Source organism: Panthera tigris, chromosome D3 (assembly GCF_018350195.1).
Source record: "Panthera tigris isolate Pti1 chromosome D3, P.tigris_Pti1_mat1.1, whole genome shotgun sequence".
NCBI classification, from domain to species: Eukaryota; Metazoa; Chordata; class Mammalia; order Carnivora; family Felidae; genus Panthera; species Panthera tigris.
The window spans coordinates 56,517,340-56,543,748 of record NC_056671.1 but is presented as its reverse complement, the minus strand read 5'-3'; the positions used below and the strand labels follow the sequence as shown (position 1 = coordinate 56,543,748).

The following is a 26,409-nucleotide window of genomic DNA, read 5'->3' as shown; positions in this document are numbered from 1 at the left end:
CCAAATGTGGTACAACCCACAGGCATTTACCACACTGTGTAGTAAGATCTGTGATGGAGGAAACCAGTTGCTGTGAATGCCTCCTTATCTGACATCTCTCTTGGCTTAAAGAGTGGAAACAGAGATTAGAGAAGGCTCCTGATAGATGGAACAACAGGGAGAAGTTCACCTCCCACCCAGTCCACGTGAACCCTGCTCTCACACTCTGGAGAGGACGACAGTGACCTCCGAGGGGCTCCAGCACCTTCTCATGGCAGTGGGTTTCTCTGGGGCCACACATCCCCACAGTTCAGAAATGCACTGCACACTCTACTGCCTGTTGTGGTGGCTGTACCTTGGGGAAGTTGAAGGTCTTGACTGTAGCTTCAAGGTTTCATCACATCACCAAGGAGTCCCCGCATCAACTGGAGCAGTGAGCAGTGACCATCACACTTCACACAAGTTCCCAAGAGAAGATGGGCAGTGAGTCTTCTGTCCAGTAGTGTGATTCCAGATATCCATTGTGTTTCCTGAGATTTTTCGAGATGGTAACATGGGTGCATCAAACGAAACGGGATAGCTTAACAAGTATATTATGCATTTTGAATCATTAAGTATTAACTGGGATCAAGACTCTGGCTGAGGCTGCTTCTCTGCCAGGCCCCAATGAGGGCATCAACGCTCCGGTGGGGGCTCCAGCAGCTTTTGCCGAAGGAAGTGTAGCACTGGTGAAGGACACAGGAGCGGCAGGTCCCAGCAAGGATGCTGGAGAGGAAATACATGAGGGCTCATATTGCAGCAGAGATGAGACGTGCCCCACAACTTCTCAGGAATAACTAGGGAGGGGACTTGGGAAAGGCCCCGCCTCAACACGCAAGCTAGCAGGTCATGGGTCATCAGTGTAAATTTATCTTTAGCAGTAGGCATGGGAGCGCGAGTTATACACGCAGCAGATGCATACAGTCTCTACATGTGCTAACCCTGCAGTGCTGGGTGCTGCCCAGGTGGACATAGGAGAGGTTTCTCCCCAGCCCAAAGCTCCTGCTCCCTGGAGTGGACATCCTCCCACCTTCCACTCACTCTCCTTGCTGTTATCTGTTGGTGCTCTGCCGCTCAAATGAGTTTATATGCAGCTGAGAAGACAAATATAAGGTCTCTCTCCTATCTCTATCCTTGTCTCCATCCTCAGGGCTTGGCATAAAACACACAATCAACAGGTCCTACATGACCGAGACTGGTAGAAACATGGAACAAGACGTTTTAACTAGACCACAGGGATACAGGAGGCTGAAAAAAAATATGAAGGGTGGGTGGGAGTAAATGTGACCAGAGGATGGCTAGGAGAAGAGCTGCTTCCAAGCATAAGCAGGTGCTGTATATGTCAAGGCCCAAGGGAGGAGGGAGCCAGCTGGTCAGTGTTAATGGACAGAAGGGAAAACTGAATGGAAATGTGGAGACCTGGGCAAGAGGCAAGGCTGGAGACATGGATGGGAGGGTCTCTGAAGGACTCTGAAACCATGTTAGGGACACTGAACTTCATTGTATGAAACATAAGAAGCCACTGAAGGGATTCAAGTAGAGGGTGTGATCCAAAGATGCACATCTGTATTGTCAAAGAGACCACCTGGAACCCCAAATGGTGACTGGTTTGGAGGGACCAAAGGTGGAAGCAGGGAGACAAATAAGGTGATGTGGGAGTCTGAGAGAGAGATGGTGGTTGGTGTAGGATTATGGTGTGAAGGTGGATGAAGGAGAGGAGTCAAAGGTGGCTACCTGGTTTTTCGTTTGAACAACTGGTAGATAATGTGGCATTTACTGATAGGAAAGACTGAAGAAGAACATATTTTAGAGGATCAAGGAGGATGATAAATTCTGTTTTTGCTATACTAAGTGTGAGATCCTGTAAGCATCTTGAGTTTATATCTGGGTGGGGAATTTTATATCTGGCTATGCATCTTTGGAGAAAGATCTACGTAGCAGAAGCAAATCTGAAAGTGGTCTATATTTGGATGGTACCTGAGGCTTGATGAGTTGGAGAAAGGGCTGGGGTAAGTCCAGACTGAGGAGGACAGAGAGACTTTGACCAAGCATCAAGAACACTGAGTGTCTCAGGAGCGAGCAGGGAGATCGTGGCTCATTATTAGAATCACCTGGAGAACTTTAAATATATGTATCTGTTGGGGGAATAGCACTATATGACCTGCACTGGGAAAAACAGGTGGTAGGACTAGAAACCATTTGGTAGAGGATGATAACTGTAAGAGAGAGAACAAGTAGTTAAGAAAGAGGAGAATAAAAGGATGGTGTGTTCCAGATCCCCAGGGAAGGGTTTCAGGAAGAAGGGCTCAGCCAAGATCAGGACCGAATTCACCACGGGAAGACAGATGGCAATGCATCCACTTGCCTGACTCCTTAAAAGTACAGATTGGTATTTGAACTCAATAAACATTTACCAAGGGATTATACGAAGGAGCCCAACAGAGTCTGCAGTGGTCAAAGCCCTCAGAGAAGGGTGTGCAGGGGTGAGGAAAGGGGAGGAGAAGGGGAAGGAGGGTGCACTAGATGGCAGAAAGCTTTTTGCTGGAAGTAGCATCTGAACGGAGGCAAAGAACTAAGCATTCCTAGGAGAGGAAGAAATGAAAGCGAAAGTATGATGAGTTAGAACAACCTCCAGTTTAGGAAATAGAGTTAGTCCCTGGATGGAGCACAGGGAATTAAGTGTTTGGAACTAGGCAAGAGAAGGGGGGCAGAGCCCAGTTATATACCAAGGCAAAAATTCTTTGGATTTCCTCCTGTAGGTAAAAGGCCCTTGAAGAATACAAGAAATCAATGGCATGATTAGAGTTATGATTCAGATAGCCCATTCTGGCAGCCGGTGTGAAGGAAGGCTTGGAGTCAGGGAGGATTAGGAAAAGATGGAAGCCCAAACTTCCATCAGGAGGCTGTTGCAGGGACCCAGATGAAGGGGGATGGAGTCATCAGAGTAGGAGTAAAGGAAAGAAGTGAGCTGAGGGGGTGGGACAGTAGAGAGAGGGGCCTTGGGTCAACACCTAGTTTCTGGCTTTGGTGACTGGTTGGAGGGGTCAGTCACTGAGATAAAGAATAAGGAAGGGGCGCCTGGGTGGCTCAGTCGGTTAAGTGTCCGACTTCGGCTCAGGTCATGATCTCACGGTCTGTGGGTTCAAGCCCCGCATCGGGCTCTGTGCTGACAGCTCAGAGTCTGGAGCCCGTTTCAGATTCTGTGTCTCCCTCTCTCTGTGACCCTCCCCCATTCATGCTCTGTCTCTCTCTGTCTCAAAAATAAATAAACGTTTAAAAAAAAAAATTAAAAAAAAAAAGAATAAGGAAGACTAGATTTAGAGGACAATAGGGTAGCAACTGGGGCACGGGAGAGAACATTTTAACACCAGTAGGGCATTCCTTTCTCCAAAGGAGAAAAGATGTCAGTAACATTATAGCTAGTTTCCCTAACTGTTCTCTCTTAAATCTACCTTGTTCTGCAGCCTATTTCCTTCAAATACCCAGATTCATACATGTACATTTCCTGTTTTAGAACACGGTAGCTTCAACTAGTTACTGCAGGGCATTTGTTCATTTATGAATTACTTCATTAAAAACAAAATTTGTACCAACGACTTGCAAGGCAGTATGACCCAGGAAAGGTAAGTGAATAAAAGATAACTAGCCTTCACCTCATAGAACTTACATTCTAGTAGGAGCCAAAAAGACATGGTTTAACCAACTCCTTACAACCCATATAGTACATGGCAAATAACGGGGGAGAGGGGGTTGAAATTCATAATTAGGTTTTAGCAGATCTGTGAATTCCCTGAAATCCACCCGTAAAATTCTGTCTACACCTGTATACATTTGGTGGGGGTAGGGAAGGGACTTACATTCTCAAAGGGATCTGGGGGTCCTAAAAGGTTAAAAACCACTCTACCCTTCCAGTCCATTTGGACACCCAGTGAATATACACAAATTTCTTCCACACGAGAAGGCAGAGACCAAGGGGAATGCCAGCACCACTGTTCAGTCTGTTCAGTCCACTCAGAACAACCCTACCTCTACTCTCAGATATTGTTATTATTATTATCAATTATTAATTATTCTTCTGACAACGTGAGAAAAGGCAACACGGTTATTAATAGAACAGCCCAGTGTTTGAAAAAGATGGAGATCTTCTGTTCCTCAGTCACTGCGGATTTCCAAGCACGTGCCCAGGTTCAGAGCGCCTGAGTAGCAGCACACCGCCTGGCTGACACCATCCAGCCCCCACGGAAGGGACTGCTCCGACCTCCGCCTTTTAGATTTGGCCGAAAGAAGTCCGCGAACGCGCTGGGAATCCAGGCCAGATTTTCACACATGAAGGCGGAAGTAACAGCGAGCCGGAAGTTCCAAAGCCCACACAGAGAAGGTGGGGGGTGGGGGTGGAGGAAGACTCGGTAGGGATGGCGGCTCAAATTCCAATTGTGGCCACCACTTCCACTCCGGGGATAGCCCGGAACAGCAAGAAGAGGCCAGCTAGTCCTTCCCACAACGGCAGCAGCGCTGGGGGTTACAGCGCCAGTAAGAAGAAAAAAGTGGCTGGCGCCGGCTTTACGCAGGTATGCTGTGGCTCGCCTAGCTTGCGCGTGCGCGGGGCCGTGCGGGGCGGAGCGAAGGCGCGTGCGCAGGGCGGGGCCGAGCGAGGGCGCGGGCGGCCAGGCGCTGATGGCCCGGCGAAGGTGCGGGACCTTGCTGTCTTGCCTCCGGTGGATGCGGATCTCATTTGCGGTGCAAATAAAACATTTTTTTCCCTAGTGTGGACAAGTGGGATTTGGTTCAAGCACCAACTGCATTGCGTTGTCCTTGAGAGCAGGAGGGTGGGGTTAATACCGACTTAGTAGCATGATCGTCCCTTCGTCGAGGTCGCATTTAGATGGAGATTCAGGACTTTGCTCTTTCAGTCAACGTGTGTCACCTTCGTCCTTTCTTTGGACGTTTACCGAGTGTGTGTGAGGTGCAGAGCGCCCGAATGTCCTACATGTAGGAATACCAAGAATGGCTTCCTTCCTCCTCAGAAAAGTACTTTGTTGACTCTGTTTCTTCGTCCCAAAGTGGGTTTGGTCTTTCCCAATGGAGTTGTTCAAAGGATTCAATGAGGTCATGGTCGGAAAGCCCTGAGCACAGTGCTTGGCACAGGTTTCACGGTATCTGGGCAATCTAGGTTCCACAGTTCCAGCAAAGGATTTTCTGCAGAGGAGTGCTTTGGTTAGATTAGTATTTTGGTTAGATTAGTATTTTTCTTAGCTTCTGCTTTTTTATTTAAAGCAATAAGAGGGAAAAGATAGTGTGTTCCTTTGTCCTCTACAGCACATAGCGTGGCATCATTCACCAAGAACCAAGAGCGACTTTCTAGAGATGTTAAGTGCCCGTTGCATTTTGTAGCTGTAATGGGTAGTCCTCCCCCCTGCCCTTTTTAAATACTTTATTGAGATAGGACTGACATGCAGTAAAATGCACAAATCTTGACAGTACAGATCAATGACTTTTTATATATGTATATATCTGTGTGGCCAGATCAAGGGAATTTCCAAGAGCCCCTGAAAATTCCCCAGTGACCCTTTCTAGTCAATACCCTCCCTGCCACAGGTAAGCAGTGTTCTGATATCTCTCACCATAGATTGACTTTGCTTTTTGAACAGAATATAAATGGAATCATATAGAACATACTATTTTGTGTTTAAGTTTCTCTGTGAAACTGTTTTCGAGAGTCACTCATTCATTCATATTATCTGTATCAAGGTATCTGGTACATTGTGTCAACATACCACAACTGATGGACATTTGAGTTTACTTTTGATTGGCTTTTATGGATAAGCTGCTCTGAACATTCCTATAGAAGTCTGTGCAAATACAGGTTTTCATTTCTCTTAGGTAAATGGATAATAGTGGAATTGCTGGATCCACTATTTAGACACACATTTACCTCAGAAACTGTTAAATGACATTTCCCAAAGTAGCTGCACTATTGTGTATTCTTGCCAGTAAAGAATAAGAGTTCCAGTTGTTCTGTGCTCTCAACAATACTTGGCATCATCCATCTTTAATTTTAGCCATTCTGGTGGCTGTGTACAGGTATCTCGTTGTAGGTCAGAAGTCCTGGTACGATGTGACTGACGTTTGGTTTTCTGCTCAGGGTATCACAAAGCTGAAACCAAAGGGTTGACTGGGCTGGTCTCATTCCTTGCCACACAGCCTTGTCCATCTTCAAAGCCAGCTGTGGAGAATCTCTTGCATCCAGTCCCTGTCACACACAGATGTTTCTGACTTCTCTTGACACTGAGCTCTGAACCCAGATTGAAGGATATAGGTCATTAGGGCAGGCCCACCTGGATAGTCTCCTTTGTGTGAGGTCGGCTGACTTGAGACCTAAATTATATCTGCAAAACCCCTTCATAGTGGTACCTATATTAGCGTTTGCTTGAATAACTGGTAGAAGGGGTATGAACACTAGAAGCCAGGAATCTGAAGGGCCTTCTTAACAATTCTACCTGTCACATTTATGAAACAATTAGGAAAATACAGTAATTTCTAACCATGTACCAAAGTTGGTTATAGGTATTCTATGGTATTGGTGCCCTAAGGTGGTGAGAGACAGGAAGATGAGGACTCATGCAGGGACGGTAGTCACAGAAGGAAAGGTGGGGAGGCAGAGGGATTTGAGGTGGATTCTGAGGGGTGGTGGGTCTGAATGGGGAGGGCCTTCAAGGGCTGGAGCTGTGCACACATATCAGATTGCTTAAGGTTTTATCAGTGGGAAATGAGTGCTTTTTATATAAACAATTGTATTTCTTGAGTTAAAAGGGACTTTACAGATCTTTCAATATCTAAATTTCCTAAATTCAATAGTTTCAGCTAGTTTGTTTCTTACAAAAAAGCAGTGTCTGTAAAACTTTCATGGGATATAAAAATCCCCCCCATACAAGGGACATTTATATATGACATTAGAATGCTTTTTGAAATTGGTTCAAATAACTTGATATTGTGGATTCTTAAGGTGGGTTTTACTTTCTAGAATGTGCATGCTGTTTCTCAAGTAAAATTGTGTACATAGATGAAGTTTAAAAGGCTTTATGTTTGGAAGTCTTCAGGAGTTGAACAGAATATGTTTTAATGTTTTTGTTTATTTTTATTTTTTGAAAGAGACAAAGACAGAGACGGGGGGGGGGGAGGGGCAGAGAGAGAGGGAGACAGAATCCAAAGCAGGCTCTAGGCTCTGAGCTGTCAGCACAGAGCCCCACGCAGGGCTTGAACTTGTGAACTGTGAGATCATGACCTGAGCCAAAGTTGGACACTTAACCTACCCAAGTGTCCCAAGGATATTTTTGATATTCTGAGCAAAGCATTTATAGAAATTCCTTTATGTCAGTCCTAGGAAATAGTATTAAATAGTTTAATAGTACTAAAATAATTTCATTATTTCATCAAAGTGAATCTTTAATTCAGCAGAAATTACTGTTTGTGCTTGCTAAATTGTACAAATTGTACAACTGGATTTGTATTTTCCGTGTAAAATACGGGTGTTGATGAATAATGACATAATCTGGAAAGTGCTATTTCCCTTTCACTCTGGTTATGATACATTGAAAATGATTAGTGTTAACTTAGGTTGGCGAACAGATACACTTGCTAAAGTGAAAGAAATCATTATAAATAATAATAATTAGTATCTATTGAGATTTACTGTATCCCAGGCAATGTGTGCTAAGCACTTTCTAAGTACTATCTTATTTAATTATTATTATTATTATTATTTAAGTTTATTTATTCTGAGAGAGAGCAAGCACGAGTTGGGGAGGGGGAGAGAGAGAGAGAGAGAGAGAGAGAAGGGAGGGAGAGAGGGAGAGAGAGGGAGAGAGAATTCCAAGCAGGCTCTACACTGTTAGTGTAGAGCTCGATGCAGTGCTCCAACCCACAAACCTCGAGATCATGACCTGAGCTGAAATCAGGAGTCGGACGCTTGAGCCACCCAGCGCCCCTAATTATTATTATTTTTTTTAAGATTTTATTTTTTAAATTATCTCTACACCTAACTCGGGGCTTGAACTTCCTACCCCAAGGTCAAGAGTCGCATGCTCCACTGCCTGAGCCAGCCAGGTCCCCTACCTCATTTAATTGTTAAAATAAACCTCTGTGAATTGTTATTCTCCAGATGAAAAGACAGGATCAGAGAGAGAGAGAGAGAGAGAGAGAGAGATTGAGTAACTTTCCCGAGATCACACAAACTACACACAGTAGTCAGGATTGGAACCCAGGTGGATTGTCCAGAGTCCACATTCTCTTTTCTTTACTGCCTCTCTTGATATCACTCTTATCACTCTTCTACCTTGGAAGATAGAATTAAATATTTGATAGAACCAAATCCATGGTACAGAGAAATGCTTTTGGGGGGGGGGGTTTGATTAGATCAGTATACGGCATTGTAGACTTTCCAGATGCATATTGAAGTTGGTAGAATCTACAGAGAAACCTAATTGTCCTGTCGCCTGAGTGTTACACAATAGACTGATATGTGATGGTTAAGCAGTGAACACAACATCTAACTAAATATGTTAAGCAGCAGCAGTTGCTCCTTGAGAAGGTTATTATTATGCAGAGTGCAGTTGATCATAGACTCTTCTGTAATTGGAGGCACCAGAGAATGCTAGACTGATTTGTTCGTCCAAAAAGTAATCATTCTACCCCGACTTTAAAAGAAAATCATGATAATGTTAGATTTAGAAGTTCCTTTTTTCTATTTTTAAAGTGGACATAAAAAGTCACCCACTTCTTCCCCGACAGCTTGTGTTTTCTACGTGGAGATACAGTTTTTCATCATTGTCCTTGATGTATGACATTGTGGACCCTGCTTTCACTTAGCGTTATTTCATGAATCTCTCTGTGTTGACAGACTTCTCAAGGGATTGAGTGCTCTTATTTAATCGACTTGATTGAATAGTTAGCTTCCTTCTCACACTTGAGCTATTTTCAGTAACCCTACCACAACGCTATAGTTTTGGTTTAGGCTCAGCAATTTGATTCTAGAATACTGTTAGATGGATGTAACTGAGGATTTGGGTGTTCAGTGATAAGACAAAGGGCATTTGTCTCTCTTCTTTGTGACCACGTTATCCTGAAGTCTGGGTCAGTTATGCAGGCTGCCCTCCAGAGAGATGTAGCTGTTATTGGGCGAGCCGAGGCCTTACGGACTGCAGGCCTGTGCTGCCTTGGTACGGCCAGGTATCTCCTCCCTGGGCCTTAGGTCAGCTCTTCTCGAGCTGCACAGAGGGGCAGCCCTGAGTGCTAAGCATTACTTCTTTCTTCTTCGTAGGGTGTTCATGTCTCAGGGATGGGACGGTTCATCTCATGAAGTCTCTTGGTGTTAACGTGGTTCAGTAATGTGGAAACTGCACATCACTCAAAATGTTATTTGATTGTGTTCCAGCCTCACAGACTTGATCCTCCCTTTGACTGCAGGCCGCTCCCTCTGATCGCGTCACTAATAGGCACCAGGCTCTGGGCATGGCTGAAGCCCTGGGGAGGGAAGAATGAGGGCGCAGTCCCGGGGAGGTTGGGGTGAGGGAGGAGAGAAGGGCAGAACACCCAGTTGTGGGCCCGGAGTGGGGGTGTTCTCTTGGAGCCTGGTGTGAGAGGGAGGAGAGCCATGAGTTTGCCAGGCAGGAGGCAGCTCTGGAGCCATGTGGCTCGGGTCTCGCTGGGATGGCTTCCTTCCTCTGCGCCTTCCTCAGCCTGGCTCCTCACTGGCCCTGCTGACAAGGGAAGGACAGAGGATGGAGGGACCAAATGAGCGGGTGGGGTCCGCTTTGAAAATCAGGGCCTGAGCACAGCACCTCCGTTCCCTTGTTGCCCCTTCTCTGTGGTGCCGCCTGGAACGGCGGCGATGCAGACTTCTGGCGTCTCGCCCACCTTTCCCCCCCCAAGCAGATGCACCTGTCTGACGGTGCCTCCGCTCCCCTGGCAGAGCTCCCAGACCTTCCCACCCGCACACACTTGCTGAGGTACCTGCTTTTCTCGGTGGCCTCCCCAATCTCAGCGAGGCCTCTCTGCCCGCCAGCGTTCCCGTCTCTCCCTGGGGCCTGGGAACAGCCTGCATCAAAGAGCGCCCCGTATTCCTTCCCAGGATTTCACTGTGCACACAGCACCTGATTCCACTAGGAATCAGGAAAGAGGGCAGAGAAAGGGAGAGATGCCGTCTTTCTGCAGTTCCTGCAGGGGAGGAAAGCCTTAAGGCTATAGCTTGAGGCTGGTGGCTGCCAGCTGAGCGTGTTCTGTGGATGGTTCTGTAATCATTGGGTGCGCTTGGGGCCTGCTTTTCCATGTCCCTCTGGGATCTCTCCTTGCTGCTTTAGCAGCTCCGTTTGTTTATTCTCTCCCAGGTGGAGACATTACAGAAGTAGTTATTTTCTTAATGAAAAACCCCAACAGTATGCTTTTCTGTTTTGATGTGATGCTCCCTGCATGGTTCTTGGGGCTGTTTTCCTGTCTCTCACGTACTTTAGGCCATCCTGTAGGCCCAGCCTCCTGAAAGTCCATCCCCATCAGCCTGCTCCTCATGGAGTAGTCCCGTAGCCACCCTGGTTCTAAGCTTCTTGAGAAAAGGACCCCTTTGCTTCTTCTGACAGCAGTGGGTTTTCTTAGACCTGTTCATCTCATGTGTCTTCCAGCCAGTGGGCTAGGCTTCCTCCTTTGCCTTTTGAAAGAGCAGGTGACTGTCACTCTTCCTGACCTGCATGCCAGCTATAGCTTCCTCTCGAGGTCCGTGGAGCCTCTGGCTCATTCGCTGTCAGGTTAGCAGCTGGCTGTACCCCAGGGGAGAGATCTCTCTTGGCCACTGTGCTTTTTAAAAATTTTATTTATTATTATTATTTTTAATATTTATTCATTTATTTTGAGACAGAGAGAGTGTGCGCTTGGGCAGTGCAAGTGGGGGAAGTGCGGAGAGAGAGGGAAAGAGAAAATTCCAAGCAGACTCTGAGCTGTCAGTGCAGAGCCCCATGCAGGGCTCGAACTCACGAGCTGTGAGATATGACCTGAGCTGAAATCAAGAGTCGGATGTGTAACCGACTGAGCCACCCAGGTACCCCTGTTTTGTTTCGTTTTGTTTTACTGCTCTAAATATTTCAGTGTGGATGTCCTGAAACCAAAGACATTCTCCGACACATAACAATAGTACAGCCATCCAATTTAGGGCATTCACAATGAAGCAACATTGACACGGATACATAGAACGTACACTTGTCTTTGATCTGGTCCAGGGTCCGGTCTAGGATCACACATTGTGTTTAGTTGTCATATGTTGTTAGCCTCCTTTTATGTAGAGCAGTTCTTCGGTCTTTATCTTTCACGACCTGACACTGTTGATGCGTACTGGTCACTTATTTTATAGCGTATTCCTCAGTTTGGGCTTGTCTGATATTTCCTCGTGATTAGATATGCGTAATACATTTTTGGCAGCAGTACAGAAGTGACACTGTCCCCTTCTCAGTGCATCACATCCTGGCACACGATGGCCACATGTTCTGTTACTGACAGTGTTAGCTTGGAGCACTTAGATGGTGTCTGCGGGGTTTCTCCACTGTTTGTATTAAGGTATCCTGTGGGGAGATACTTTGAGACTAGCTTTTTTTTTTTTTTTTTTTTTTTTTTGAGACTAGCTTTACTCATTCATCCATGTTTATTTGTTAACTGCTTTATTGAGTTATAATCCACATACCATAAAAGTCACCCTCTTAAGTGTACTCGTCAGTGGTTTATAGGATATTCACTGAGTTGTGCCACCATCTAATTTTAGAATATTTCCATGACCGTGAAAAGAGACCCTCTTCCTCTTAAGCTGTCTCTCCCCATTCCCCCATCCTCCCAGCCCCTGACCATCTCTGATCTTAGTCCCTTCACGTAAATGGAATCATACGATATGCAGCCTTTTGTGTGTGTTTCTTTCAGTTACCATAATATTTTCAAGGCTTATCCGTGGTGTAGGATATATCAGTACTTCATTCCCTTCTATGGTTGAATAACACTCCATTGATGGACAGGTAGGTTGTTTGCACTTCTTGGCTATTACGAAAAATGCTTCTATGAACATGCACGTTTTTGCACAGACATTTTTTTTTTTTTTAATTCTCTTGGGTATACACTTAGTAGTTGAATTACTGGGTCATAGGATAATCCTCTTCAACATTTTGAGGAAATACCAAACTATGTTTCGAAGTGGCCATACCCGTTTACATTCTCATAAGCAGCATATGAGGGTTACAGTGTCTCCACATCCTCGCCAGCACGTTATGTCTTTGATTGTGGCCATCCTGTATGTTGCCATGTGAGTGTGAAGCGGTATCTCATTGTGGTTTTGATTTACATTTCCCTAATCACCAATGATGTTGACCATTTGTAGATCTTCTTCAAAGAAATGTTTATTGAAATCCTTGACCCATTTTAAGATGGAATTGTCTTTTTGTTGTTGAGTGATAACAATTCTTTATGTATTCTAGATCAGTGTTATTTGTTTTTTTGCTCAAAGTGTCCTTAGCTAGTGGGGACCTCTTCAAATTGGCTTCTGTGTCCTTTAATATACCCCCATCAGTTTTTGAGTGCTGTTATGGACTGAATTTATGTCCCTTTAAGATTTTTTTTTTTTTTTTTTTTTTTTTTTTGCAAGAGAGAGCGACAGAGACAGCACAAGCAGGAGAGGGGTAGAGAGAGGAGGATAGTCTCAAGTAGGCTCTGTACTGTCAGTGCAGAGCCCGATGTGGGGTTTGAACTCACAAAACTGTGAGATCATGACCTTCTTTGAAATCAAAAGACAGATGCTTAACTGACTGAGCCACTCAGGTGCCCCTCCCTTCAAGATTTATAGGGAGTCCTAACCCTAGCACACCTCAGAATGTAACTGTATTTGGAGATAGGGACATCGCAGAGGTAACTAAGGTTAAATGAAGTCACAAAGGTGGAGCCCTAATCCCTTACGACCATTGTCCCTATGGGAGGAAGAGACACCAAGGAGGGGAGTGTACAGAGGAAAGGCCATGTGAGGACACAGCAAGAAGACAGCCATCTACAAGCCAAGGAGCGCAGCCTCAGGAGAACCCTGCAGACATCTTGCCCTGGACTTGTAGTTTCCAGACTGTGAGGAAATAAATTTCTGTTGTTTAACCCACCCAATCTGTGGCATTTTGTTATGGCAGCCCTAGCAAACTGATACAGCTCTTTTCTTACTTTCTCGAACCACAGGCTCATCTTGTACTTTTCTGCCCCAGCCCTAGAACCAGCTATTTTTTTAAGGATCAGTAGTTCTTGGAGAATAACTTTCAGAAACCAGGATCTGAACACAGGTGTGCCTGTTGTTTTCCAGCCCTCTCAGTGGAGAGAGTTAGCAACTATTGGTGTGTTTGTGTATGTGTGTGTTCCTCCCCTTACTCTCTGTATCTCTTTCTCGATCTATGCTGTGTTAAAACCATGAGTCCACATTGCTAACCTCTGATTTGAGCCCCGTAGCACAGGCTTCACTCTAGCTTTCCGTCATTCCTCATTTCCTCCTTCTTAGAATACGTATATAGTAGTTTCAGAATTCTTAACCTGTACCCTTGTGAGAAAAAAACCCTACCAATTGTTTATGGTCATTTTTGCCTTTAGCCTTAGGTTATATTGCTAAAATACTGTGTTCAGAGGTCACTGGAATTCTCTCTCCCTTCCTCCCCTTCAGTGTGGTTATGTTTGTCATTCAAAATACAGTTAGGTTGATTTGTTTTCGTTTGTAGTCCATTTTCCCTACCTGCTGCCCATCCTTGTTGGTTTTATTATTATTATTATTATTATTATTATTATTTTTTGTTTTTAGTATGTGAAACTTTAACATGATTCAGAAGGTCAAAACTCTACACAAAGCTGTACTCAGAGAAGTTTTACTCCTGTCTGCCCTTCCCATCTCCTTGTCCTTTCCACCTGGTTCCCCACGCCCCATAGGTAACCTGGCCCTGTCATTTCTGAGTCATCCTTCCTGTGTTTCCTTGTGTTCAGCCACTGCATTCCCCCCAGAGAGGATTCCTTACAATAAACTCCTGAGCATGTGCATCTTAAGATACAGATGCTGGCACTGAGTTACTCTGTGCTGTCTTGTTCCTTAACTCTAGCCAACTGGGTAATCAGTTAGCTGTTATTTGGAACCTACTCTGTGCCAGGCACTGGGTTAGATGCAGGGGACGGAAGACTAAGCCATACAGTGAAGCAGGCAGGGTGTGTCCCTGCTCTGCCTTCTCACTCTCTGAGTCTCGTCTCTCGTCTGCTCACCTGTCTCTTGGTCTCTCCTTCTTCTGGTCTGTTGTTCCCTGTTTCATAAAACTGCTGTTTTTTCATCGACTAAGACATAAACACGAACTATCCATCATTTATCTAATTTATAATAGATATTAGTCTTACAAATAGTCAACACAAAATAACATTGACAACTGGCTAAACCTATACAAGGTAACATTGATTATTGATTAAATGTGATGGGAAAATCAAATTTTCCTCATCACTTTGGGTCTCCTAGGATACACGTACCTGGCAGAAATGTCATGACCATGAAGGAAAAAGTAGAAGGGCAATAAAAGTTATGTACAAAATGCTAAATCTAATCTTTGTTACAAAATGAAAACTGACATGGAGTAATCCCAATGAAAATAATCTTAGTAAAGCACAAATGAGCACGGGAAAATTGGAAACTGTGCCATATAGAAAATGACTCAATGGATTTTGTACCAGAAAATACAAAATTATACAGGAAGATGGGGGAGTGAACGCTGAGGCAGGAGAGGAGGCCAGGGTGTGTTTCTAATCTGAAGGTCAGTGGGGCCCACTGGCCCGCTGTAAATTGCGGAGTCACATCGGGCTTGCATTTAAGAGTGTGTCACTGACTGTGCTGGAGAGAAGGGAGTGGGCAAGGTGTGCACCACAGGGGCCGTCCTCAGGCCGAGAGCTGAGGACGGTGCAGATACAGGCTGAGGGCCGGGGGAAGGACTCATGGGACAGGGAGGGAGAGAGAAGAGATAGAACATTCGTGGCTACGGATGGTGGGAAAAGGTTGAGAAGTTGGAGGCCTCTTAGCTCCTACAGAGTTGACACCGAGCTGGGCTTTGGAATAGAGAAGAGTTAGGAAAGATCGTGAAGGGGGAATGAGTTGAGGGGCATGCCTGACAAAAGAGGTGGTATGGACAGAGGAGGAGCACAGGCCCACATGCAGAGACCTTGGCAGAGAGTCTGGGATGGTCTTTGAGAGGAGACTGTTCGGAGAACCACTGCAGCAGAGCGAGTGGCCCCGTGGCCCCCACATAGATGTCCCTGCGGGGGTGGGGGCAGTGGTGATGGAATTTACACACACACACAACCAGCACTCTCCTACACTGCTGCTGGGAGTGTAAAAGAGGGCAGCCATTTAGGAAAATGAGTTGGCAGTTTCCCTATTACCCAACCATTCTGCTCCTAGGTATTTACCTAAGAGAAGTGAAAACACAGGTCCGCACAAAGGTTGGTACAGAATGTTCACAGCAGCGTTATTTATAATAGCCAAAGACTAAAACTGCCCCAAATGTTCATCAGCAGAGAGTAGACAAACAAATTGTGGTGGCGTTCCTCTGCTGAGTGGCCACAAATACAGGGAAACAGATTACTGAGCTCTGCAGCAACACTGCAGGTCTCAAATGCTCTGTGCTGAACTAAGGAAGCCAACACAAGAGTACCTGCTGTCAGATCCCATCTCTGGGAGATACCACCTGAGGGTGGAAGGTATTGACTAGGAAGAGGCCTGAGGGAACTTTCTGGGATGATACAAATGTTCTATATCTTGATAGGGACATAGATGAAACAAGTGTAAATATTTGGCAAAACTCCTGAAACCTACACTTAAGATCTGTGCATTTCATTGTATGTAAATTATGTATCATTAAAAAAAAAACCAATATGGTAGTCTGGAAATCACATTAAAAATCAGAAGTGGTTCTTAGTTTGGCTTGTTTTTTTTCTAGGTGATGGTTGACTTAAAAGGTTTTTTGTTTGGGATGCCTGGGTAACCCAGTTGGTTAGGCGTCAGACTCTGGGTTTCGGCTCAGGTCATGATCTCACAGTTTGTGGGTTCGAGTACTGCATCGCTGCTGTCTGCTGTCAGCACATAGCTGACAGCTCTCTTTCTCCCTCTCAAAAATAAATAAACATTAAAAAATAAAATGTTTTTTGTTTTAAAGTATTTAGCCTGCTTGTCAGGATGCTCTGGCTCTAGCCAGCTGACCTGTGGACATTCAGCCTCCTCTCCCTCTCTCTGTTCCTTCCTCCGAATGCTTCTATCCTGCTGCTCCCCTTAAGCATAAGAGCTGTAGCCTGGGTTTTCTGGCTGATGACACCCTTACAAGGGCTGGAGCGTTTTTTGTCTCAATGTTTTGAGACACAGTTTGACAAGAAAGATCAGCAGGTTTGAATCCAGAGGCAATCACTGTGTGGCCTTGAAGCCATACCCCTGAGCCTCTATTTTCTCTTCCGGAAACTGGGGATAAGAGCAGTTGTCCGAGTTAAGTGAGCTGGCTCAGGTAGGACACCCATCTCTAATGCTTGGCACATTGAGGGAACCAGGAACTGGGGTCCTGGCTGTCTCTGCTGTGGCTTCTGCACAACAGGGGCTGCTCCCAGTCTGGAATGGCCTTCTCTGGTGCAGGCCACCTGCTAGGGCTCTGGGACACTGTCTTTCTTCACATGTCCTGTGGTATCATCTTGTGTCTTGCTGGGAGCCGAGTTAGGGAACTCACCTAGAAGAACCTGACCTCAGACTATCCTTATTATATTTTAAGGGTATCAGCATGGAAGCCATGAGTGAGAATAAAATGGTGCCCTCTGATTATAGTACAGGACCTATGGAAAAAGCTGCCAAGCCATTGCCATTTAAGGATCCAAACTTTGTGGTAAGGAGGCTGCTAGGAGATGGGTGGGGGCAGAAGGAGGGCCCTTCCCACTGATCTCCCAGTGTGCTGGTTCCCAAGGATTTGGGTGTCTTTTGTGGAACTGGTTAAAGATACTATTTTGAGGGTGGGTCATTTCCATGATTCTTCACCATCCCTTTTCATTGGTTTTACAGAAGTTTTAGGTGAGGCTTAAAATAATTAACTGAAGGAGGAGTGCTCCTCCTTAGCATAAGTAAATCTAACTTATGTTGCTCTAAAGTAGATATAGGCTACTCTTCTTTTCATTCTTAAAGGATATAATAATTATATTATTATAGAGACTCATATTACATCATTAGAAGTTTTTCATTAATTAGTTTTGAAAATACAATATTACCAGTGCCGGCAACAGACTTTGTTATTCTTTTCCATTTTACTTTGTCATTTTTATAGAATGACAACAAAAAAGAAATTTCCAGAAGGTTTGCCATGCCATGATGGGAGGCTTACTTGGGTTTTCCAGGATCTCCAGTAATTTATGAGGCAGTGACCTGCCCTCAGAAGGGAGTTTAGAGATGTAGTCATGAGTTTAAATCTAATTTTGTAATGCATTTCTTTTAAAGTAATGGGAAATTCATGAGTGAATTCTATAAAGTTAGTCCTAACAAAGGATGTGATTTTCTATAAGCATGTTAAAACAAACAAACCACCTTTTATTTCTGTTCTATCACCAACTAACTCATGGGTTTTGATAATCCAAAAGTTGTGTTTTTATAAGTAAGATTAAAGTGTACAGTGTCATACTTAAAAATTAAAAAAACAGCCCTTGGGGCACAAGAGAGCTGACAGAATGAGGGCTGTGTTACAGTTATGAATGAGCATGATTCAGATTCTGAAATGGTAGCCTCCACTGAGTTTTGTTTCTTCTGATCCACGTCTTTAACTCAAGCACTCTGGCCACGGTGGCGCGGTAGCTGGCAAGAAGAACAGAACCTGGAAGAACCTGAAACAGATCCTCGCTTCGGAAAGGGCATTGCCGTGGCAACTGAACGACCCTAACTGTGAGCTGTCTGGAGCCTTTCATGTGTTTATAATGTTCAGACTAGCAACTTCTAACAAACCTACATGATTTGGCTGTGTCCTCATTAATGTAGGAAACGACTTATAGCCTAAGAATTCTATAGCTGCCTCACTATAGGGAGATACTGTACGTATTTCCTCATAACTGTATCTGTGTTGAACCTGTTTGTGTCGTCACGCGTGTGTGGTTTTTGGTGTCACCGTTAACATTTCCGTCTGGAGGAATAGGTCCTGATATGGTCGTACTGGCGTTTCTGTCAGGCAAACTTCTTACTCAAGAGTCTCCCCTTAAAATGTATTTTCCAAGGCTGCCCAAGATTTAGGAGGGTTTCTAACAACTAGCTTAGAGGCTAACTCTGTTTTGCTTTCTGGGCTGTTGTTTTTCAGAGTAAATGCTTTATGCTGCAGTATTTTCCAATCTGTGTAAAGCACTGTTGTAAGTTCTGTTCAACTTCATCGGAAAGTAGAGGTCAAATCTCTGTCTGCGTCCTGTCCCATGGCACATCTTTCACGGGGGTGACTCAGATGGGTGACAAGTGAATTAGTCAGCAATCCGGGTGTGGACATTCCGGTGTCCGGGTGCACAGACCCAATTAGGGGGTTGTTTGGCATCGCCCTCAGCCCATGTAGCCTCTGACAGTGAGAGTGGCTTGTGGGCAGATGAGCTTTTCCGGTGGTTCTGCTGGAGCACAGGCTCCCTGGGGACAGGGCAGGGCTGCATCCAGAGCCTGCACTTGGCCTGTGACGTAATGCATTATCCCCCTGGAGAGTTTTGGGAGCACTTGATCGCAGAATATTAATTTCAGAAATATTATCCAACAGCATTTTAGGAGAGAAAAGGAAAGGGATCTGTATATTTTAAAGCCAGTCTAGTTATCTTCTTTCCTTTTCTTTTTTCTTTTTTTCCTCCGATAGACTTCAGTATTGATGCTCCTCCATCCTTCAAACCAGCTAAGAAGTATTCTGATGTTTCAGGTCTTCTTGTGAGTATAATTATATCTCTGTCTCCTAGCACTGAGTTGAAGAGGAGATTTCACAATACTATTTAGACAGTGTTGATACCGACCAGCCCTGACCCTGCCTGGAGCCTGCATACTTTGAATAGGTAATGGGTTTGTGCTGAAGCACTCACAGGCTTGTCTTAGAGTGGCTACAGCCTGGGGCATCCGTGTGGGCAGGCTGGAGGGAAGATTGCTCTAGAAGGTGGGAGACACGAGTTTCACTTCCCCTTCCTTTTCTCATTAATATATGAGATAACATGAACGAAACAATAATTTCTTTTTTAACTGCTGAGGTTTAAAAAATTTCTCGCATCTTAGAAATGATCGTACTCTAAAAAACAAATTTAAACTTCTCCAAAGACTAAAGACACATTATGGTAAAGGCAGTGATTTTCAAACTTATTTGTAAGCATTGGAAACATTTTATGCATCGCTTTTCCAAGTGAAATCTCTGACAGAATCCCTGGGAGCCCACTGACCCAGTGTGGTCCCTGTGGATCTGGTCCTCTGTCCTCCCCACTTCTGTGACCCCTAAAGTGCTTCTGGGGAACACAGTTCCAACACCAGCAATGTTGTTGGATAAGTAAGACTTGGGCAACTTGCTGAACTTGGGAACCTCAGAGAACCTCATCTCCTTCAGCCCCGCTTCCCCGTCCTTTTCACCACTCTTATGTTTGGAAGATGGGCCTTTTCTCATAACTGTAGAAATAATGAGGCACACTTCACTTTTCAAAACTCATACACATCATTTAAATGCCTTACATTTTTATAAAAATGTAGGACTCCAAACATCTGTAACAAACTGACTGAACTAATGGGCTACATTTTACACTGGGGAAGATTTGAGGTTTTTTTATATTTTTGAAAATAATATTAGTTATACTTTCTGAATCAGTTGTGTATTATAGCTTTTCCTCCGGAAAGCACACACTCCTTGGTGCACTACAAACTTTCTAACATAGACCCTTAAACAGTGATCACAAAAAAACAACAGGGAGAGTAGAAGTGCTGTAACACAGCATGCGTGTGCGTGTGCGTGCACATGCGTGCGTGTGTGTATGTGTGTGTGTGTGTGGTGGATTCTTTTGCCCTCCATTCAGAGTACATATCCCCTTCTAACCTTGGAGGGGAGTTCAACTTGTGAGCAATGTTGTAGTCCTACGCTGATTTGTCTCCTGCCTGAAAATAGTCACCTTATGTATTTGACCCTTTTTTTTAATAGTTGTTCAGAGCTAGTCTGGCAGCAGTTATTCTCTTACGGTTCCAAAAGGACATTTCTCCTTGGAGAAGCTAGGGTTTATGGGCAGGTAGCTTTATCCTCACCACTAGGCAGCTCATGGGCTCCTGCACTGGTTTGCACACATCAGGAGGCATGAGAATCGTTTTGAGAAGCGCTGTTCCAGGTCCCTTTGTGTAATGGACAAGGACTTGTCATGTCATACCTAACCTAAAACTTCTTGCCGCACTGTATGTAAGAATTAAGAAAATTTGAATATACAAAGAACTCTACCAAATCATTCAAAGACAATCCCATAGAAGGGCTGGCTAAAAGGATATGAGTACAGTTACAAGGAAGACATGCAGATGACCAGTAAGTAGATATTCAGTCTCACTGATAATAAGGGAAAAGCCTCCTCAGTAGAAAAGAGGGGTGCTTGGGTAGCTCAGACAGGTAAGTGTCCTACTCTTAGTTTCAGCTGAGGTCATGATCTCATGGTTTTGTGAGTTCAAGCCCCACATTGGGCTCTGTGCTGACAGCAAGGGTCTACTTGGGATTCTCTCTCTCCCCCTCTGTCTCTCTGCTCCTCCCTACTCGCACTGTCTCTGTCTCTCTCAAAATAAATAAACTTTAAAAAAAAATCATCAGTAGGGAAGAAATGAAAATGGTTTCTCCAGAGGCAAGGGAAACAAAAGCAAAAATGAACTATTGGGACTTAATCAAAATAAAAAGCTTCTGCACAGCGAAGGAAACAATCAGCAAAACTAAAAGGCAGCTGATGGAGTGGGAGAAGATATTTGCAAACAACATATCAGGTGAAGGGTTAGTATCCAAAATCTATAAAGAACTTATCAAACTCAACACCCAAAAAGCAAATAATCCTTTGAAGAAATGGGCAAAAGACATGAATAGACACTTCTCCAAAGAAGACATCCAGATGGCCAACCGACACATGAAAAAATGCTCATCATCAGGGAAATACAAATCAAAACCACAATGAGATACCACCTCACACCTGTCAGAATGGCTAACATTAACGACTCAGGCAACAACAGATGTTGGCGAGGATGCGGAGGAAGGGGATCTCCTTTGCCCTGCTGGTGGGAATGCAAACTGGTGCAGCCACTCTGGAAAACAGTATGGAGGTTCCTCAAAAAATTAAAAATAGAACTACCCTACAACCCAGCAATTGCACTACTAGGTATTTATCCAAGGGATACAGGTGTGCTGTTTTGAAGGGACATATGCACCCCAATGTTTATAGCAGTGCTATCAACAATAGCCAAAGTATGGAAAGAGCCCAAATATCCATCGATGGATGAATGGATAAAGAAGATGTGGTATATATATCTACAATGGAGTATTACCCAGCAATCAAAAAGAATGAAATCTTGACATTTGCAACTATGTGGATGGAACTAGAGGGTATTATGCTAAGCGAAATTAGTCAGAGAAAGACAAAAATCATATGACTTCACTCATGAGGACTTTGAGAGACAAAACAGATGAACATAAGGGAAGGGAAGCAAAAATAAAAACAGGGAGAGGGACAAGACATAAGAGACTCTTAAATATGGAGAACAAACAGGGTTACTGAAGGGGTTGTGTGGGGGGGGGGGGTGGGCTAAATGGGTGAGGGGCATTGAGGAATCTACTCCTGAAATCATTGTTGCACTATATGCTAAATAACTTGGATGTAAATTAAAAAAAGAAAAAAAAGAAATGAAAACGTTTGCTTATAAATGTCAACATAGAGAAGTGGATATCCTCACACATGGCCCTTTTGAGGTGGGAATACTTTGGTCTGGGTTATTTGGAAGACATTTGGCAATACCTATTGAGGCAGAAAAGCTAAAGCCTGGGACCCAGCAGTCTGCCTTCTAGGGAAGCAGTGTGCACAAGGAGCTTCATGCAGAAGTGATTATGAGAAAATGTGATGGTGAGCAAAATATTGGAAACGAAATCAAGGTCAGTCACCTGGGGTGTGGGGTTGGGGATGTTTTCATACTGTCCTGTGAGGCCGATGTGTATGCAATAACATGGATAAACTTCCAAGTTGTATCGTTTACTGAGGGTGCAAAGTAGTAGAAGCAGCATTGTAACACTTATGCAGAAACTAACACCCACTCACAAAAATATACTGGGTAATTTCTCTGGTGTGTTTGTATATGTGTGTAAGGGTATATACAAACAAGGTCTGGAAGCGTGCCCACTTACAGTGGTTTCCTTGGGGAAAGGCAAGGGTTTTTGGATGGTAGAAGGTTGGAAAAGAGGACTTTAGTTTTATTCATAATGTTTTCTTCCTTCCCTTTCTTTTCCTTTTCCCTTCTCTTCCCTTTCCTCTGAATATGTCCATTTGTTGCTTGTGTAAATTAAAGTTACATAGGGGCGCCTGGGTGGCTCAGTCGGTTGGGCATCCGACTTCGGCCCAGGTCATGATCTCACGGTTCATGGGTTCAAGCCCCACGTCGGGCTCTGTGCTGACAGCTCAAAGCCTGGAGCCTGCTTTGAACTCTGTCTCTCTTTCTCTGTCTCTCTCTGCCCCTTCCCTACTCACACTCTGCCTCTCTCTGTCTCTCAAAAATAAATAAACATTGAAAAAAATTTTTTTTAAAAAAATTAAAGTTACATAATTAAAAATGAAGCCCAGCTCATGTTAACACTGCCACACCTGTCCGCTGGGCGTGGGCAGGCAGGGAGGTGTGCAGGGTCACACCTGTGTTTAGCCCTCGTTACAAAGCGATGGGAAGTACAGTGGTTCTGGGTGAGCAGTGAACACTGCCGGTCACCTTGCAGCCAGGGGAGCCTTACAGGTCTTTACTGGCGCCCCACGGGAAGGCGGTCATTGTTGTATTCAGGCTCAAGGCGTGGAATCCGAGGAGGGCAGACTGGAGGAGTGCAGCTTTTCCCTTGTTTGCCTCTGGGGTGTCTGTCACTTGGCCTCCTCCCTTCTGCTCAGAATACTAGGTCAGGTCTGGTCTGTGCGAGCTTTTGTTGGTAACCTTTCTGTCGGTGCCAGAGTATCTCTGTATTCTGCGTTATTTATTCCTCAGCCTTCTTGGCACCGAGGTCTGAACTTGGGCGGGCCGGCTCAGCACAGTGTGGTGGGTAGGAGTGAGGCAGCCACAGAAGTGGAGCCAGGCCAGAGCTGGTTCATATACAGAGGCCAGATGATCAAAGCCAGACGCACAGGCCTGCACCCCTGCTTGGAACTGCGGTAGAGCCTCCCCTGCCAGCCAGTTCGTCCGGCCGCTGCGTGGCCAGGAGCCCTCAAAGGGGACTTGTTGCTCTCTCTCTACTTAAGCCTTCCTTGATATTACTGTCATTACAGGAAATGTGGTACAGAAAGCAAGATCTAGATTAAGCCAAAGGATTGAAGTTTTATTTTATGGAGAGCTTTAATGAATCTTTAGGAATAATCTCATTTTCCTGACACATTGGATGTTAAATAGCTGCTGGAGATCCCCTGTGGCTGAATTGAGGACTTTTTATAGAGTGTGAGAAACCTACGACTGACTCCCTTCAGCTTCCTGCTTCTTCAGCCTTCCTTCTCCCCTGAAATAACAGCACTGCTGCATGTCTCGGGGCCACACAGCTGATCTGCGCTGAGCAGACAGTCCACACTCGAGTAACTGGACGTTATCTGTCTAGACTTTAATGGCATCTTTTATAATTTTTTCAAGGAGTTCCAAATGACTCATCCTCATGTTTTGTTTCAAAATCTGTAGAAGCCACATGACTTGAGGTAATACAGTGAGTGAATTTATTTTCTCCACTTTGCATGTGGGGAAAACACACTAAAAGATAATTTTGATATGTCCGTGGGAAGTGAGTTCTGTTTTCTGTGATCATCCTGATAGTCCATTTGTTCGTTCATTCATTATCACTCGCTGTGCAAACACCACCTGAAGGCCCACCGTGCACTCCGTATTGCACTAGGGGCAGAGATGCGGTGATAAGCAAAGCACAGGGTTCCTGCCTCATGGAGCCTCTCAGCCTAGACCTTAGTCAAAGAGTTATGCAGATAGTAAGTGTAAGAGTGAGAGACAGATGTGGGGAGAGTGGGGGAGCAGATAAAGCTTCCCTGATGAGATGACTGGGGGCCGAGTCCTGAAGGACAAGCAGGCAATTAGGGAGTAAAGTGGCCCAGTTGGGGGCCCCTCCTCAGGAAAGGGCGAATGGGGCATGAATGCAGGGAGGGCCTGAGAGCCAGAGCAGTTGGAACCAGAGTGGGGACGTGTGGCTGTGGAAGAGGCTTGGGAAGGAGGAGGGCCCAGGAGGGCTTGCCGGCTCTGAGGAGCAGTGCTTGAGGATGTGGCCCTTTGTCCTGAGGAAAGAGAGCAGCTACTGAGAGATCTGCTGAGGAATGAATGACGTGATCAGAAGCGCAAGTTGTGAAGATGGCCCTGGTTGCAGTTGTAGGGCGGTGGTCCCTTCCAGTGGGAGGGTGGGTGTGGGCGGCCCCTCCGGCTCTGTGGTGTAGCCCAGGGAGCCACAGGAGTGGCACAGGGATGGTGTGGAGGAGCAGGAGTGGAGTGCACTTGGGGCAGGCGTGGTGTGACAGGGAGGGGCGAGTGTGCACGGCAAGCCCCTGTTCCCTGCCTTGGGGGATGGAGCTAGAATATCTGTTTGAAGCAGGGGGCGGGGGGAGAGAGAGAGAGAAAGAGAGAAAGAGAATCCCAAGCAGGCTCCACACCATCAGTACAGAGGCTGATGCAGGACTCAGTCTCACGAACCGTGAGATCATGACATGAGCCAAAATCAAGAGTCAGACACTTAACCTACTGACCTACCCAGGAGCCCCAAAGCAGGGGGGGTTTGAAGGCAGGGACCAGGGAGGGATAATCCTCATGAATTCCACTTTGGACCTGTTTCTTCTAGCCTTTGTGACACCAACCAGAAGAGTCGTAGTGTCTGATGTGGTCACTCCTCTTCCCTTCGTCCATACCCTGAAGTATGTCTCAAGTCTGGGAAGATTAACCAGTCTTTGCCAAAGTGAGCAGTTTAGCGTTCATGGTGACAGAGGAAGGCAAAATGAAGATATTTTACTTTAAGTACAATAGAAAAAAACTTTAAGCTTGAACTTAAAATGTTCAGCACTAACAACAATTTTCCGCCTTTCCCTGTGCCTGTTTCCCACCCAGGCCAACTACACTGACCCCCAGAGCAAGCTGCGGTTCAGCACCATTGAAGAGTTTTCCTATATCCGGAGGCTGCCATCTGATGTCGTCACTGGCTACCTGGCCCTGAGGAAGGCCACGAGCATCGTTCCCTGAGCCTTGAGAAACGGAGATGATGTGGAAAGCTGTTTCAAAGGCAAACTCTGGACTCATGATTTTGTTTCATGGAAACAAACTCATTGTGCTTGTCAATCTGGAAATGTCAGTGCTGTGCCTTGGAAAGAATGTTTGGCTTTAATTTAAGGTTTTTTTTTTTTTTTTTTTTTTTTTGGTTTTCTGTTTTCCCTCCAAGTGGGATGTTTCCTGTTGAATTAAATTATACTTCAGTTGTTGCCTCAAGTCAACTTGTTTGACGAGAAAATATAAAATTGTGCTTTTAACTTAACCCATGTACATCCCTGGATTTTGCTTCAACGTTGTAAACTGTCTTATAACACATTTAAAGCTCTACAATGAATCCTGACAACAGGGCTGGGTTATTCCTGGTGACTCCCACTTTAGAGCAGATTAGTCCTTCTTTTTGATCAGAATGCATGGAGGAGGTCCAGAATTGGGACTGGAGAAGACAGAGCTGAGTAATCGCCCTGTTGCACTGGGCCAGCCTCTTCCCAGCCTCCAGAACTGAGATACATGTCTGTTGCTTAAGCCGCCCAGTCTGTGGCATTTTGTTATAGCTGCCTTAGCTGGCGAAAACACCAGCCCAGGCCCCATTTCTGGGGTGTGGGGTGTGAACACTGACACCTCCTCCAAAAGGGCCTTTGTCCTGGTACCGGCTGCTGCCCCTCTAACTGAAGCCTGCTCTGGAACAGCAGGGTTTGTTTCCCCTTCCTATGAGACACAGAAGCACTCCTGGGCCTCTCCGAGCCCACTCCCATATTTCTCTAGGGAGGACAGTGGAACCAGACCCTGGGGCCTCTGGGCCTGAGCTGCCTCTGCTTTGGGGGATTAGGAGGCCAGGTGCCTTTTCTTCCTGAGGGAACACCCCTCCCACAACCCTCTCC

General features: G+C 45.2%; 1 protein-coding gene across 1 annotated transcript; it reads left to right on the top strand.

Annotated features, from left to right (window-relative positions):
• The first annotated feature begins 3,879 nt into the window (after positions 1–3,879).
• INO80C (INO80 complex subunit C) lies at positions 3,880–26,090 on the top strand. Its single transcript, XM_007090739.3, has 5 exons — positions 3,880–4,586; positions 16,839–16,949; positions 17,878–17,989; positions 18,924–18,991; positions 25,373–26,090. The coding sequence occupies exons 1-5, from the start codon at positions 4,431–4,433 to the stop codon at positions 25,502–25,504; spliced, it is 579 nt and encodes a 192-aa protein (XP_007090801.2). The 5' UTR covers positions 3,880–4,430; the 3' UTR covers positions 25,505–26,090.
• The last annotated feature ends 319 nt before the right edge of the window (positions 26,091–26,409 follow it).